The sequence below is a fragment of the Periplaneta americana genome, chromosome 5 (genome assembly GCF_040183065.1).
Source record: "Periplaneta americana isolate PAMFEO1 chromosome 5, P.americana_PAMFEO1_priV1, whole genome shotgun sequence".
Classification (NCBI taxonomy): Eukaryota; Metazoa; Arthropoda; class Insecta; order Blattodea; family Blattidae; genus Periplaneta; species Periplaneta americana.
Genome location: NC_091121.1, coordinates 86,769,311 through 86,784,246, shown reverse-complemented (window position 1 = coordinate 86,784,246; position 14,936 = coordinate 86,769,311). Strand labels below are relative to the sequence as shown.

Here is a 14,936-nt window from a genome sequence, read left to right as displayed (position 1 = left end):
AATTTCTGAATCATTTAATAAAGGTATTCCAAATTCTTTTTTAGTGGTTCGGTTATTTAGTGTCGATGGGATTGGTGATAGGGAGATGGTATTTGGCGAGATGAGGCCGAAGATTCGCAATAGATTACTTGACATTCGCCTTACGGTTGGGGAAAACCCCAGGAAATCGCTATACACGAACGGCAAGCCTCGAAACAACTTATTAGGTAATCAGTAGCCTAATGTGATATTTTATTTCAGCTAAAATCTCGAAATCTGTGTGTTGCAATACCACTATTAATTTTATACTCATTAAAGAGAAAAAGTAATCTCACTTTTCTTCGCGTTTGTATCGCTTCTCTACATTTAAAAAAAATCACCCATTACTTTATAACAGAACCTATATCAAATTTGAAATTACAACTTTTTAGTGGGTTATTTTACAATGCTGTATCAACATCTCAGGTTATTTAGCGTCTGAATGAAATGAAGGTGATAATGCCAGTGAAATGAGTCCAGGGTCCAGCACTGATAGTTACCTAGCATTTGCTCAAATTGGGTTGAACGAAAATTCCGGAAAAAACCTTAACTAGATAACTTGCCCCAAACGGGATTCGAACACCGGCCACTTGGTTTCGAGGTCAGACGCGCTAACCTTTACTCCACAGGTGTAGACGAAATTACATTATATCTGTAATTTCATTTATGAAAGCAACGAAATCAATCACAAAAATGTGTTCGGACCAACTTCAAATGCAAGAATTTCAGTTAAATTCAAATTCCAGTTAAGTAGAGTACTCAAAGGCCATTCATCTTATGTTATCAATAGAGAGCATACAATGACTCCACTGCCTAGTAAACAATTTTATCAGTCTTGGGTTTGGGTGAACTGTCCAGCATGCGGTAAGGGAAATGCCTTACATTGGACATAGGCCTATATAACTTATTGATGTGCTCATAGGTACACAGATTCCATGACAAGCTAAATCTCCCCTTCTTTGGCGGAAAATGAATTTAGGCGGGATGAATTTGCTGCTAGAAACACAAATAGTTTGTACCCTGAATTTGCTGCTAGAAAAACAAATCGTTTGTAGCCTAAGGTATTGAAACAAAACACTAATTAAGGACTTTGAAGTTAACCAAAATTCCAACAATTTTGGTTAAGTAACAGTTTTTAAAGTTTTCAGTAATACTTTAAGATTACACAGCTCAATATGACCGATATATCTACGGAATAAATATTGTGGGTTTCGTTGCCATTCAACTGTACAAAGTAACAAACCTAACCTCCAACTACCGCAATTAACAAATTACCAGTCTTCATATAAACGCATCTAAGCTTCAGGTTACTTCTTCGAAGGACTATGGGATGAATTCGCATGCTAGTAATGTTGCAACGGATAATAAAGTTAGAGGGAATGCATTTCAAGAATCATTCAGTTGCAAACAACATGTACTCGCCACATGAAGTTGTGAGACTGGGCAGTAAGACAGAAGACAAAACTATAGTTCGGATCAACTTAACATCCTATAGGCTAATTCACACGGGCATAGTTTACAGGAGTCAAGTGCTTGGAGCAAGTCGACTTTCCTTCAACTTTCCCCGTGTGATATGGTCGAGACAGTCAAGTTGTGACTTGGCGATCAAGTAGAATTGAGTTGAGTAGAGCTGACGACCAGTCAACTTGTGTGTCCACTTTCCCGTCACGTGACCAACTTGACTCCTCCACTTTCCGTGTGTGATTGCGAACTTGTAGCAACTTGGCAAGTAGAAAGTTTGTAGTTTTAGACCTACTGTCGAAGTAAATTAATAATTATTAATAATGAGCGCCCCTAAGTGGAATTCAAACGATATCATAAAGTTTTAGGAAGTATATGAGAAGTATGAACTTGTATGGAATATACGTGACAAAGAATACCTCAATAAAAACAAGCGGGAATTATTATTCCAGAAACTAGTTAATGAACTCATGGAACAAGGTTTCGAAAACATAGACGTAGAAGTGGTTCGAAAAAAGTTCAAAACCCTTAAAACAGGACTCATTCTGAGATGTTTCCTGTATTCCGCAGGACCTTCTTCAGCTAATTCTTTCAACAAGATATTAGCACAGTCTAGTACATACAGTCGCGAAGCTTGGGGTGATTTTTTGCATTTCTCGCGGTAGTTGCTAGCCGCTTGGAGCGCTGTGTACTAGGAACAATAGACTGTGTCACTGGCATCTATAATACAGGCCGTAAGGCAGACCATGTGACTCGCTTAACCCGATCACGAAGGGCGGCGTTTCAACCATATAAATTAATTGGAATGCACAAAAATTAACATATATTTCTCTAAATTGTAGTGTAATTGCATTAATAAAATTTAAAACAATGATTAGGAGACACTTCAGACATAATTCCTTGCGAGTTAAGGTGTAATATTATTTTTGATGTGAAAATTACGTTGTTCGTATGTGTAATAGACCTACCTGCCTGTATTTCGATTAAATATTGCGATTTTCTTGTACATTCATTTATGCACGATTCAATAATTTTCAGTTGCACCGCACGAATATTTAGATATGTTGAAATTATAGGTTATGTTTACTGTCCCAGTTGCCCCTTTCTGTCTAATTTTAGTGGTCTCCAATGCCCTGCCATCCATATGGAAATATTATAGATTATGTTTACTATATTTAACTTACATTCCTAAATTCGCAATTATACATTATAATTAAGCATAATGTCATGTATGATACTCTGCACATTCAATTTGTCTGTATTTTAATATTACAATTGAATATTGAATTATTGTATTTATATACTACCTAAGAGACGAAGTAACAAACGTACGTACACTTAATTTCATAAGAGTGGTATGATAAATGTTCTGTCTTTATCAAGGAAGGTAGATGTGCTATATTAAAATCACAATATAAATTCTTTTTATTAAACCTCAAAATAGCTTCCATTCTAAACTTAAAATGTTGATGCGAAAAGATTATGTTAACATGTAAAATTCTCTTCACATTACAATAACACAGTTTTTTAATTATTTCTGCAACATATTATGCAACAAGGAGTAAAGGGAACTTATGGACACATTACACTAAATAAAACTTAGCTATGATACGCAATAAAGTTATAATATAATAATTCACTGAGCTCCATACACTGAAATAGAAAACCCGAACATATATTACGGCCTGGTCTAGATCGAAAAGGCATTGACTGTGCCGTATTTCGCATTGTTGTGAAAAGTTGTGTAAACTGTGAAATGTTCGTTATTGGTTGTAATAACTGTAAATGGCTAAAATACAATAATGTGAGTAATAATATGGGACAAGGAGACGTTTGTTGCACTATAAATTCTAAGAAAAAGAGATCAGAGGTATCCTTCCGAAAGATCCAGGAAGGTGAGTTTATAAAATATAATATATACTTTATGAAAATAATATATAAACCTTATGTATTTCGTATTTAAATAGTGGAAGGAAGGTGTTAATTTTTCAAAAGAACACGATATCAAAAGTACAATACATTTTATCGTCTGCTAGGGAAAGTCTCTGTGATGAGGCGATAGTAGCGATCCTGGTGGCTAGCAACTATCTATGGATGCACATTTCAACTGTCTATGTTTGCATATTTAGTAAGTATTGAGCTTCGCAACTATATATACTAAACTGTGGTAGAACCACAGTCTACTATATACAGTCGCGAAGCTTGAGGTGATTTTTTGCAAATCTCGTGATAAAGCGCTCCAAGCGGTTAGCAACTAGAAACAATAGACTGTCCACGGTCGATTTGGACTGTGTCGTATTTCCATCGAGTGCTAGCTCGTTGCGTATTTCACATTGATGCTTGTGAAACGTTCGTTATTGGTTGTAATGAAAATGTTAATGGCTAAAATACAATAATTGGAATAATTGTATTTTACTAGAGACGTAGAAAAATTAAGTTTGTTTTAATGATATTTATTGATCACGTTTTATTTTCAATTCTGGTGGGATTATTATTGCTTAGGCCTACTTTTTTTTTTCAAAGGATGTTTTTAATTATAGCTGTTAATTTTGTTGTTATTTTTATTTGTTACTTTACTGGAGACGTAGAACAAGTCTGTTACAATAAAATTTATTGATCACGTTTTATTTCCAATTCTGGTGTGATTATTATTGCTTAACCTCATCCCACTTTGTTAACTACGTAAGCATAAACTACAAGTACCGGTACACGTAATAACTCCATTAATTCATATTTCCATTATTATTGTTGTAAAGGGAAATGCAAATTAATATTTATTGGTTTCATAGTTAATTATCGCTATAATATTGAATGAGTGAAGCGATTATAATAAATTTCAGTTCGTTTTGCACAAACAAAAATTATATTAACCTATTTCTTGTAGGTATCTTCGAGTTTATGGTGGAATTTAATATACTTCATTAAAATGATAAATTAACTTTATGCATTTAATATTTCAATAATGGAAGGAAGGTGTTAATATTTCCAAAAGAATACAACGAAAGTGTAGCATATTTTGTCGTCTACTAGGAGAGAGATCTGCGATGAGGCGATAGTAGCGATCCTAGTGGTGGGCAACTACCCATGTTTGCATTTTTTACTACATATTGAGCTTCGCGACTGTATATAGTAGACTGTGGTAGAACTCCAGAACACGGACTGCACCCTTTCCCTCTTACTTCAAAATTCTAACCTTGTGCACACAAAATAAATTATTGGCAATGAAAAGTGGCTTTTCGTAAATATAATGATGCGCATTCGACAAACGCAGACAAATCTGCTCTTTTTAGCATTTTAAGACATAATTTGGTAGGTGCAGTCCGTGTTCTAAAATTTTCCCCTTTTGTCCCAAATTGACGTCGCGCCTCAATTTTTTTTTGTCGTCGGTTCGTATTAGTCCAGAAACCAGGTAGGTAAATCATACCTTGGTAGCGCTCTTGTACGGAAATAGGTACCTTGATCTTAAGAGATTTGTCGGGTTTTTTTCGTTAAGTGCGACATGCATTCAACAGACACTTTTCAATGTCAGTTTATTTTGTGTACACAAGGCAGGGTTGATGGGAGTAGGGAAAAGTTAGGGAAACCGTAAACTGAAGCTTATCAAACAATAAACTGTTTACAATCTATCATGTTACGCCAACTTTCGAGCATATAAAATGTTAATGTTTATAATATACCGGTATCCTCCTTTCATAGGCTGACATAAAAAAGGAAACTTAATTATTAACTACAAAATTGGCATAAAATGACACTAAAAGAACGTAAAAAAAAAACCAGACTGGCTACAAAATGGGCAAGTATACTTACTTCCCTCCCCCCACTCGTTGTATCTGCCATACGTTTGTCTACAATCTCTGCAATTTATGTTTCAATCAAGCAACTGTAGAGGTCAGGGCAACAGTTAGTATCATTGCACAGCTGATTACTGCTGCGGAACGATCCTAACATGCTCCACAAGTTGTCGTACGGCTTTTAGAGAATTGGAGGTTCATTGCCGCCTTCACACAAGCCCTCCATCCTTATCCTGAGCAAGATTAAGCCAGTCTATACCATCATATATCCCACCTCCCTCAAATCCAATTTAATATTATCCTGCCATCTACGCCTCGGCCTCCACAAAGGTCTTTTTCTCTCCGGCCTCCCAACTAACACACTATGTGCATTTCTGGATTCGCTCATATGTGCTACATGCCCTGCCCAACTCGAACATCTGAATTAATGTTCCTAATTATGTAGGTGAAAAATACAATGCGTGCATTATTAAGCTTTGTTATAAAATCAGTATGGAGAAGATACATTCCCAGCTTATTGAGAGAGAGAGAGAGAGAGAGAGAGAGAGAGAGAGAGAGGATGTCATTTCTGATGTATAATAAATTACATTACCCGCATTAATATTTATCTTCATTGTGTCTTCAATTCAGTTCGGTTATTACCCTCCCATCTACGCCTCGGCCTCCACAAAGATCTTTTTCTCTCCGGCCTCCCAACTAACATACTATATGCATTTCTGGATTAGCTCATACGTGCTACATGTCCTGCCCATATAGAACGTCTGAATTAATGTTCCTAATTATGTAGGTGAAAAATACAATGCGTGCATTATTAAGCTATGTTATAAAATCAGTATGGAGAAGATACATTCCCAGCTTATTGAGAAAGAGCGAAAAGAAGTCATTTCTGATATATAATAAATTACATTACCCGCATAAATATTTGTCTTCATTGTGTCTTTAATTCAGTTCAGTGCCAGTTGGGCGGGAAAAGGACATGTAACACAATTTTTAAAATTCTTGTCTTTTGTCCTGGTACTAAAATAAGCGTAAGTTACATAAAATTTTAAAAAGTTAAACTTAAAGTACCGTAATGACTTGAAGCTTAGAAGTACAGAATGTGAGCATTAAAATCGTAAAGAAAAAAACGTTTCTCCAATTGAAAGAAAATTTCAGAACTGTTTATCTTAAAACATGGTTTCCGTGTATGTGCCCCTTTTCTAGAAACCGCTTCAATTTCACCTTCAGTAATTTTTACAGTAATAGGTCGGTGTATAAATGCGATATAAAATGATGTCCATAAAGCAACAGTAACGTTAAGGTCTAAGACTCCAACAAGTATCAGAAATTGAATTTAAATCTTTTAAAGGTTTTGGCCTTAAGAAAAAATTTTCGGGCCCAAAGTCTCAAAATATACAAAATCTAAGATGCGTAATGCTCATCTAGATGAAACAATATTTCAGCGAGTATAAATTTAATTGAAGGTAAACATTTTGGAACAATTTAATTTGGTATGAATACATACCCCAGTAAACACGGTACACTTGTAATAAATCTTAATAATCCCAGAGGTGCATTCACTGAATCACATATTTCAGATCATAGCCTCGGTTATATTGTAAGGTGGTGACATCTACTCACCAACGAATTTGAAACTAAGTTATCGTACCCTCGGCCGTGTCGTACCGTTTGCATATAATATACAAACTCATCAGAAAACTACGTAAACGTAACTACTCAAATTTAGGGCATGGAACTCGAAAAATTCGAAAACAGTAACTGTTAAATGTATTGTAGTAACTATTAAATATGTTGGCACCAATATATACACGTTTGTTAATGGAGTTCTAGGTGAAACGAGGATTGAGCGGATTCCGACGATTTTGCAATACAAAATGTTCGAATTATAAAGCGAATTTGATGGAATTTTTTGTGGAGATGCGTTTTAAAACTTAAGCATTCTATTGGTAATTGTTACAAGTAAAATAACTGTAGAGATATGTGGCAAATTACCTGTGAAATGAAACGTACAACGTAATATGAGTGCAAACGTTCTGTTTTCTAGTCAGTGAAACGATTTTAGTCACATGAAACACACGATACGATGTAATGTGAAGAACGCTGAACTGTTATTAATTCAATACGCACTGAAAAACACTCCGCTGGAGCATATAATACTACAATGAACACATAAATTTCACAACTGAACTTTCTTTCGAAGCCCGCCATTATGATAGACAATGACATCCTTCAACTGCCAACGTAAAAAACAAAAAATCACTACTTCACGACAGCCACACTCAATCGCTTGCGTTTTCGATCAAATTCGTGCATGCACCGCTTTCCGGATCAATAAAGTTGAGGCTCTGATTCACAGTCAAATGACGGAAATTGTTAACATCCAGGCCTTCATATCCCTTCCAGCAGTCCGTCATTATTGTGGTTTGAGCGGGGACATGTTTCCGAATAACACCAAGAAAAGTATCTTTGTCCCTCTTATTATTCGGACAAATCTCCAATCGCACTTCCTTCGTCTCACGATCTATCATGCCCAAAACCCGAGAACCCTCCACAATACGACCACCAGCCTAAAATTTCCTACGTCTAATCTTGCATTCATCAATTTCTACTATATGATTCGGCCCTCCAATTCTAGGTTCGTTCTTCTAACGGCGATCCACATTGTCTGAAAGAAAATAACACTTATAGCAAATCAAAGCCTACAAAAACCTAAACTAACCTAACCCATCATAAAAGTCTAAACTAACCTAACCTATTTCACTAAACTCCAAAACTAACCTAACCTGTCAATAAAACCTAAACTATCCTAACCCAACATTGCACAGTTTCGTATATGCAAAGCATAAAAAGCCTAAACTAACCTAACCCAACTTCTCAACAAAATCCTAAACTAACCCAACCTAACCTGCCACAGATTTGCCTACACAAAGCATAAAAAAGCTAAAACTATATAACGCATAATAAAAACCTAAACTAACCTAACTTAACCTAAACCCTAAACAAACCTAACCTAACCAAAACCCTAAACTAACTTAACCTAACCAAATTTCTAACCTAACCTAACATAAACAAACCTAACTAAAACCCTAAACTAACCTAACCAAAATCCTAAACTAACCTAACCTAACCAAAACCCTAAACTAACCTAACCTAACCAAAATCGTAGCCTAACCTAACCTCACCTAACCTATCCTAAACCCTAAACTAACCTAACCCAACCAAAATCCTAAACTAACCTAACCTAACCAAATTTCTAACCTAACATAAACAAACCTAACTAAAACCCTAAACTAACCTAACCAAAATCCTAAACTAACCTAACCTAACCAAAACCCTAAGCTAACCTAACCTAACCTAACCAAAATCGTAACCTAATCTAAACTAACCTAACCTAAAGAAAACCCTAACATAACCTCACCTAACCTATCCTAACCAAAACCCTAAACTAACCTAACCTAACCAAAATCCTAAACTAACCTAACCTAACCTAATCAAAACCCTAAACTAACCTAACCAAAATCCTAACCTAACCTAAAACCCTAAACTAACCTAACCAAAATTCTAACCCAACCTAACCTAACCTAACCTAACCTAACCAAAATCCAAAACTAACCTAACCTAACCTAACCTAAACCCTAAACTAACCTAACCTGTCACAGATAATTATGCTTCGCATCATAAAAGTCTAAACTAACCTAACCTGTCACTAAAATCCTAAACTAACCTAACCTGTCACTAAAATCCTAAACCTAACCTGTCACTAAAATCCTAAACTAACCTACCTGTCACTAAATCCTAAACTAACCTAATACGTAACGCATCATAAAAACCTAAGATAACGTAACCTGTCACTAAAATCCTACACTAACCTTATCTAACCTAACCTAACCAAAACCCTAAACTAACCTAACCTGTCACAGATAATTATGCAACGCATTATAAAAGTCTAAACTAACCTAATATGTCACTTAAATCCTAAACTAACCTAACCTGTCACTAAAATCCTAAACTAACCTAACCTATCACTAAAATCCTAAACTAACCTAACCTGTCACAGATAATTATGCAACGCATTATAAAAGTCTAAACTAACCTAATATGTCACTTAAATCCTAAACTAACCTAACCTGTCACTAAAATCCTAAACTAACCTAACCTATCACTAAAATCCTAAACTAACCTAACCTATCACTAAAATCCTAAACTAACCTAACCTGTCACAAATAATTACGTAACGCACCATAAAAACCTAAGCTAACCTGTCAATAAAATCCTACACTAACCTTATCTATCCTAATATTATTTCAATGTACAGAAGTACATATGATATTTCCATGCAGATATTCTGCGTCATCATACGATACGTTCCATTACTCTTTCATCGTTATCTATCCTAAGCTAACCTGTCAGTAAAATCCTAAACTAACCTAACCTGTCAGTAAAATCCTAAATTAACCCAATCTGCCATAACAGTTCATTTTCTTACCTCTACACACTTCCCTCAAGTATAAAACCAATGCGTGATCGTTGACTCCGCTACATCTGGTACATTCGTCTCATCGCACTCCCTTATTGTTTGGGAGTACGAAAACTCCCCACAAAGTGGACACTCCATATTTGCGGGAAGCAGACCTTTCTCCCGGCACCACTGTTGCGCTTCATTTTCACTATTAATAATGCTCAGCTTTCTAATATTAATACGATCACCTACTGCAGCCATTTCCACAACTACGAATTCCCGCTCGAACATTAGAAACTAGCGCGAAACATTCGTTATGTTATATCGATAGCTATGAATTTATACATTTTAAATACCCGCGTAACCATCCCGCTGCAATATTGCAAACTAGCGCGAAACGTTCGTAATGCCTCGTAAGTTATGTTGGTATGACATGTAAGATGGCTGAAAGTGCAGGAAGAGAATACGCTCAATCCTTGTTCAACCGAGTTCTATTTCACGATATAGTAAACTATGTTCTAACATAACCTCAAAATTATCTACCACGTAGCGAATAAATTTACGATTTATCAAAGTTTCAGACTCAAAACGAACCTCAAAAAGTAAATTATCGGTATTTAATAGATTACTTCTGATATAACCGAAATGGATACATATACCGGTAAGCTACTAGCATTATACTGGATGAAGTCATCGGATTTCAGAAAATGTTTTGCCAAACTAAGAAATATTCTGAACCATCATCAAAAGGCGATAAAAGGCGCTATTATACTTCAGAAGCTAAAAATTGACAAGTGAATATGATCTACGTATCAGTATAGAATGGAGCCGTATAAAACATTAAATGATTACATTTTTTGTAAATACTATGTAATTCCTTGTACAAAGAAAATGACAACTTCGTCGAAGCGATAAATAATAAATTATAGCCACTTTGGCGTTTTGTTGGTCCGGGGAAAATACCTCTTACGAAAACACTGGCAGTAGTCATAATTATTTACTGCTTGGGAGAAGTTCAATATTTGCTGCAAGATTTTTAATGGCACCTATAAATCTACGGTAATTATTTTATAAAAGGATTAGCCTCTCCAGAGAACACAAACTAATTTTAAAGTTACTCTTCCGCAAACAAAACGAAAGAAAAATAAATGATTTTAAATTCAGCTAATAAACTAAAACAAAAAAATGTAAGACATAAATATTTGTAAAGCGTGCTGGAATATGCCTATACCTGCTCATGAATTCAATAATTTTTAATTCAGAATCGATGTACAGATTACCATACTTCGATCGTAAATTATTTAATATTTTCCATTGGTATGCCATCGCATTTGGTAATTAATCCTCCAAGATTTCGTTTTGCTCTCGTACTATTCCTTTCAATTAATATATTCCTGTGCAAGACTTCTTTGCATACTTCTAAGTTCATACAATGCATTCTTCCTTTCTCACACCAACAAAGCACAATGATCACAGGTCAGCTCCCAACCTACGTCGGTTTCTTTACTAAATGCTCTCATTACCGTATAAAATACAGAAAAATGAACAACTTACATTTATCTAGCACCTCCTCGGTTACATTACAAACTCCAAGATATGAGAATTGCTCCTTCAAAGCTTCTTTCTTCACCATCTTGGCGCTTTATGAAAACCCGCGAAAATGAACGCACAAAGCCGCGCATGACTTTGACCTTGACTTTCCATTGGTTAATGAATTTTAAGTTGCCGCATGCACTATTCGAAACAATGTTAATATTGTGTAACACAGGAGACTTACCTACCAAATGCAAATAATTTCAACGGATCGTCGATGCTTGTTGAAAAAAATTCAGACTAGCGTTGAGAAGAGCATAACGAAAACGCAACCTCATTCCAAACGCCAACTTCACAAAGTGGTCAGAGAATTCTTTCCAGTGCGCAGACGCAACGTGTCAGCGCACTTCAGAATTGCCAACACTGTTTTACCAAAATGACTGTTCGGCGTTAAAATAAAAATGACCATCTCTAAGCGAAATAACTAGAAAAACATATTAATTTGCAACATACTTAAGTATTAGTTAAATGCATCATTTATTAACATTTCGCGCTACTCTTTTTGTGATATTAATACAACTGGAAATCTTAATAAAATCACACTTTATTTGAACTGAATTACGATATGCCATACACAGGCAGATTTTCAAATTCCATTCAGTGATTTCAGTGCCTCAGCCCATGGTGCGAGACGGCGCAAGCGTGTTATTTAAATATGTTATAGGCGTACGTATTTAAAAAGAATTAATACGCATAATTCCTTTCTAAGAACCAAATTATCTTTGATTTCTATTTATCCTAATAATTCTAAAATCTAAACAATATTCAAATGCAGTAGCATTTAAATAGACGAAAAGAAATATATTTGAATTGGTAACACTGGCGTACATAGCAAGAAAGATGATTTATTCTAAGTATTGCGAAACAAGATTATGAAACAAAATTCATGGAATAAAGTATTGCCTGTGGATAAATAACAACGATACAAACCATAATGAATACGAAAAAATCATTATAAGTCGAAAGAATAAATATTTTATTAGCAAATACACAACATTGCAATATGATGGAACGAATGACAGCATCTTCCTATTTTACACATACTGTTCATGGAGATGGAAATTGAACGATATTTTATATCTAAGAACGTCTCTATTATGGACATTTTTAAGCACGAGGAATTCGCTAAAAAAAATGTCAAATTAATGCAGGTTTCATTGCAACTATAATAACCAACAAGTCTTATTATTAAATTTGTCGCAGTTCGTAGGACCGGTTATTAAAATGTTCTACATTTTCAAAATTAGCTTTTTACAGAAAAGAACAACCTTAATTTAACACGAAATTCTGGAGCTTTTAATATTGCAGAAAACAAAACATAATGTAAAAATAAATAACTATTGGGCACATTAATAAGATACATCGTTTTCCTCTTTTATTTTAACACATTTAATTAAAATGGAATAAAAAATTGTATATGTTTTTTTATTAAGGTCTTGACAATGAAGATTGCATTATTGGTCATTGTACTAGTTATACCGTATCATTTAAAGCTGTTCTTATGTTTGAATCCAATTCGCAGAGAGCAATCAGTATAGTGCAATGAAGTTTTACAGCGTTCGATCAAGTTTTTTTTTTATAATGGTGGTAACAGTACGTCTGAAAATTAAAATAAATTGTGTACACTAGTCGCCCGAATCTGAAAGCATAGTGGCCGGCTGTAGCGTCTGTAAAATAGATAGTGCGCATGCGCGAGCATATACTACAATACTGCTTCTAACCACCGCGTGACGTCACTCATGCTTGCAGATCCCAGACGGGAAATGTACAGTGGTTATTGCAGAAAGTGAAAAGTTAAATTGGTAAATTTTCAGTACATTACCGCCACTTCGTAGCTACGCCACATTGTATTTTTGGTCCAGGGAAAATATTAGTCTTTTATAAAAACGCTCGTAAAAGTACGAATGAGGTCCAGGAAAAATACTAGTCTTTCACAAAAACGCTCGTTAAAATACGATTGTTTTCATAAAAGACGAGTAATATTTTCCCTGGAGCAAAAATACAATTTCCCTTTGCTACTAAGTGGCAGTGATGTGCTAAACGTTTAGTGTTAAATTAACTTGATGTAACAGTGGATGATATAAGTAGCCTACATGCACAGATGCATCTTCGGATGTTCAATATATTTTGTCGATATGATAAGATTGGTCAGATATTCAAAGTTAGTTATGAATATTCTGTAATTTCCTTCGCGTGAGTCAGCATTTGCGAGTTTTCAAAGTATTCTACACATAACTATACAATAGCATGTTACATTGCAGTTTTCCTTTATTTGTATCTGCTTATTATTATTATTATTATTATTATTATTATTATTATTATTATTATTATTATTATTATCTTATTTAATATTTTTATATTAAAATTATGAAATTTGTAGATATTAATGGAGAGAGCTGGTTGTTAAGAAATTAGAATGACATCACTGATCTACCTGCAAGAGAGGTCTAACTTTCCTGTTAAATAGTGTAAAGAGACTGACAATATGTGGAGGTAACATGCATAACCCAACAACGCCACCTAATCAGAATTTCCAGTAGAAAAAACGTTTAACTGATAAAGTTTGTGATATAATCTAACTGGTTCTAGTGTATTTAGCTCGTTTTAAGTTCAGAAATATAGTGAAATACTTGATTTAAATAATAAAACAATTATTTTCTAAAGAAATGAAATATAAACATGTACATATGGTGTACTGCTTGAACATTGTGGACCTGTGGGATTTTTTATGCCAAGAAGTTCCTTCTGATTTAACTTTTTTAGATGAAGACTGCTCTGGCTTTGAACTGAGTTTCATTTTTATTATAATATGATCCTAATATTATTATTATTTCTCAGAAATGAAATCCTTTCAAGAATACACAAAAAAAAGCACATACCTACTGTTATTATTTATCGCAAATAAAATAATTTCAAGAATACACAAAAAGCCACATACTATTATTATTTATCAGAAATAAAGCTCTTTCAAGACCTTATATTTTCGAGAGTGTCTAAAGGACATTGCTAAGTATGAATTGCATTGTTATCCTCAAGGCAGTCACACATCACATTCTCAGATTCTTAATTCTGTGGTAGGGGATGATCTATTATTCCCCGTTAGCCTACCAGGCTAGATCATCAACTATCCAAATAATATAGTAAGAAGCTTCTTCTTTACTTCACTTATGGGATGGAGCAGAGGAACCTCATCAAGACGTGTTCTTCTGAGTATACCAAACCAATTTGAGCCTCGTTTGAGAAGATTTTGTTTTATTGTGTCATCCTCAAATCCGTAAACTCATTTGGTCTTATAGTAAAAGACTTCCACTTCCCGTTCTGCAGTGCTTCCTTCTCAATTAGTACCGGTACTATTTTCTTCTGATCACTAATGTTTTCTATATTCTTCAAACTATGCGAAAGACTTTTTACATCTGTCAACATCCAGTCATCACCAAGCTTATTAACATTCCCATCTTTTTCATACAGCATATAGTACTCCTCTTTGCCAATGATCGTTGGTTGTTTCCTCAACATTTTCTCCACTTTTCCAAACACTCAACTGGTTGTGTCCCCTAACAGAAAATGTTGTTATTATCATCTGACATAGACTCCTACCAATTCTGGCCACAAAA

General features: G+C 34.7%; 1 protein-coding gene across 3 annotated transcripts in view; it reads right to left on the bottom strand.

Annotated features, from left to right (window-relative positions):
- The window catches only part of PolA2 (DNA polymerase alpha subunit B), a 62,237-nt gene extending 50,583 nt beyond the window's left edge, over positions 1–11,654 (bottom strand). The window contains exon 1 of one of the 3 annotated variants that reach the window (XM_069826191.1): positions 11,511–11,654. Coding sequence is in view for 1 of the 3 variants with exons in the window: in XM_069826190.1 (XP_069682291.1) it covers positions 11,284–11,362 (79 nt within the window). In the remaining 2 variants the exon portion in view is untranslated. Of the gene's footprint in view, positions 1–11,283; positions 11,483–11,506 lie in introns of those variants that run through there. The other 2 variants (XM_069826192.1, XM_069826190.1) reach the window with 2 other exon arrangements.
- Positions 11,655–14,936: the final 3,282 nt, after the last annotated feature.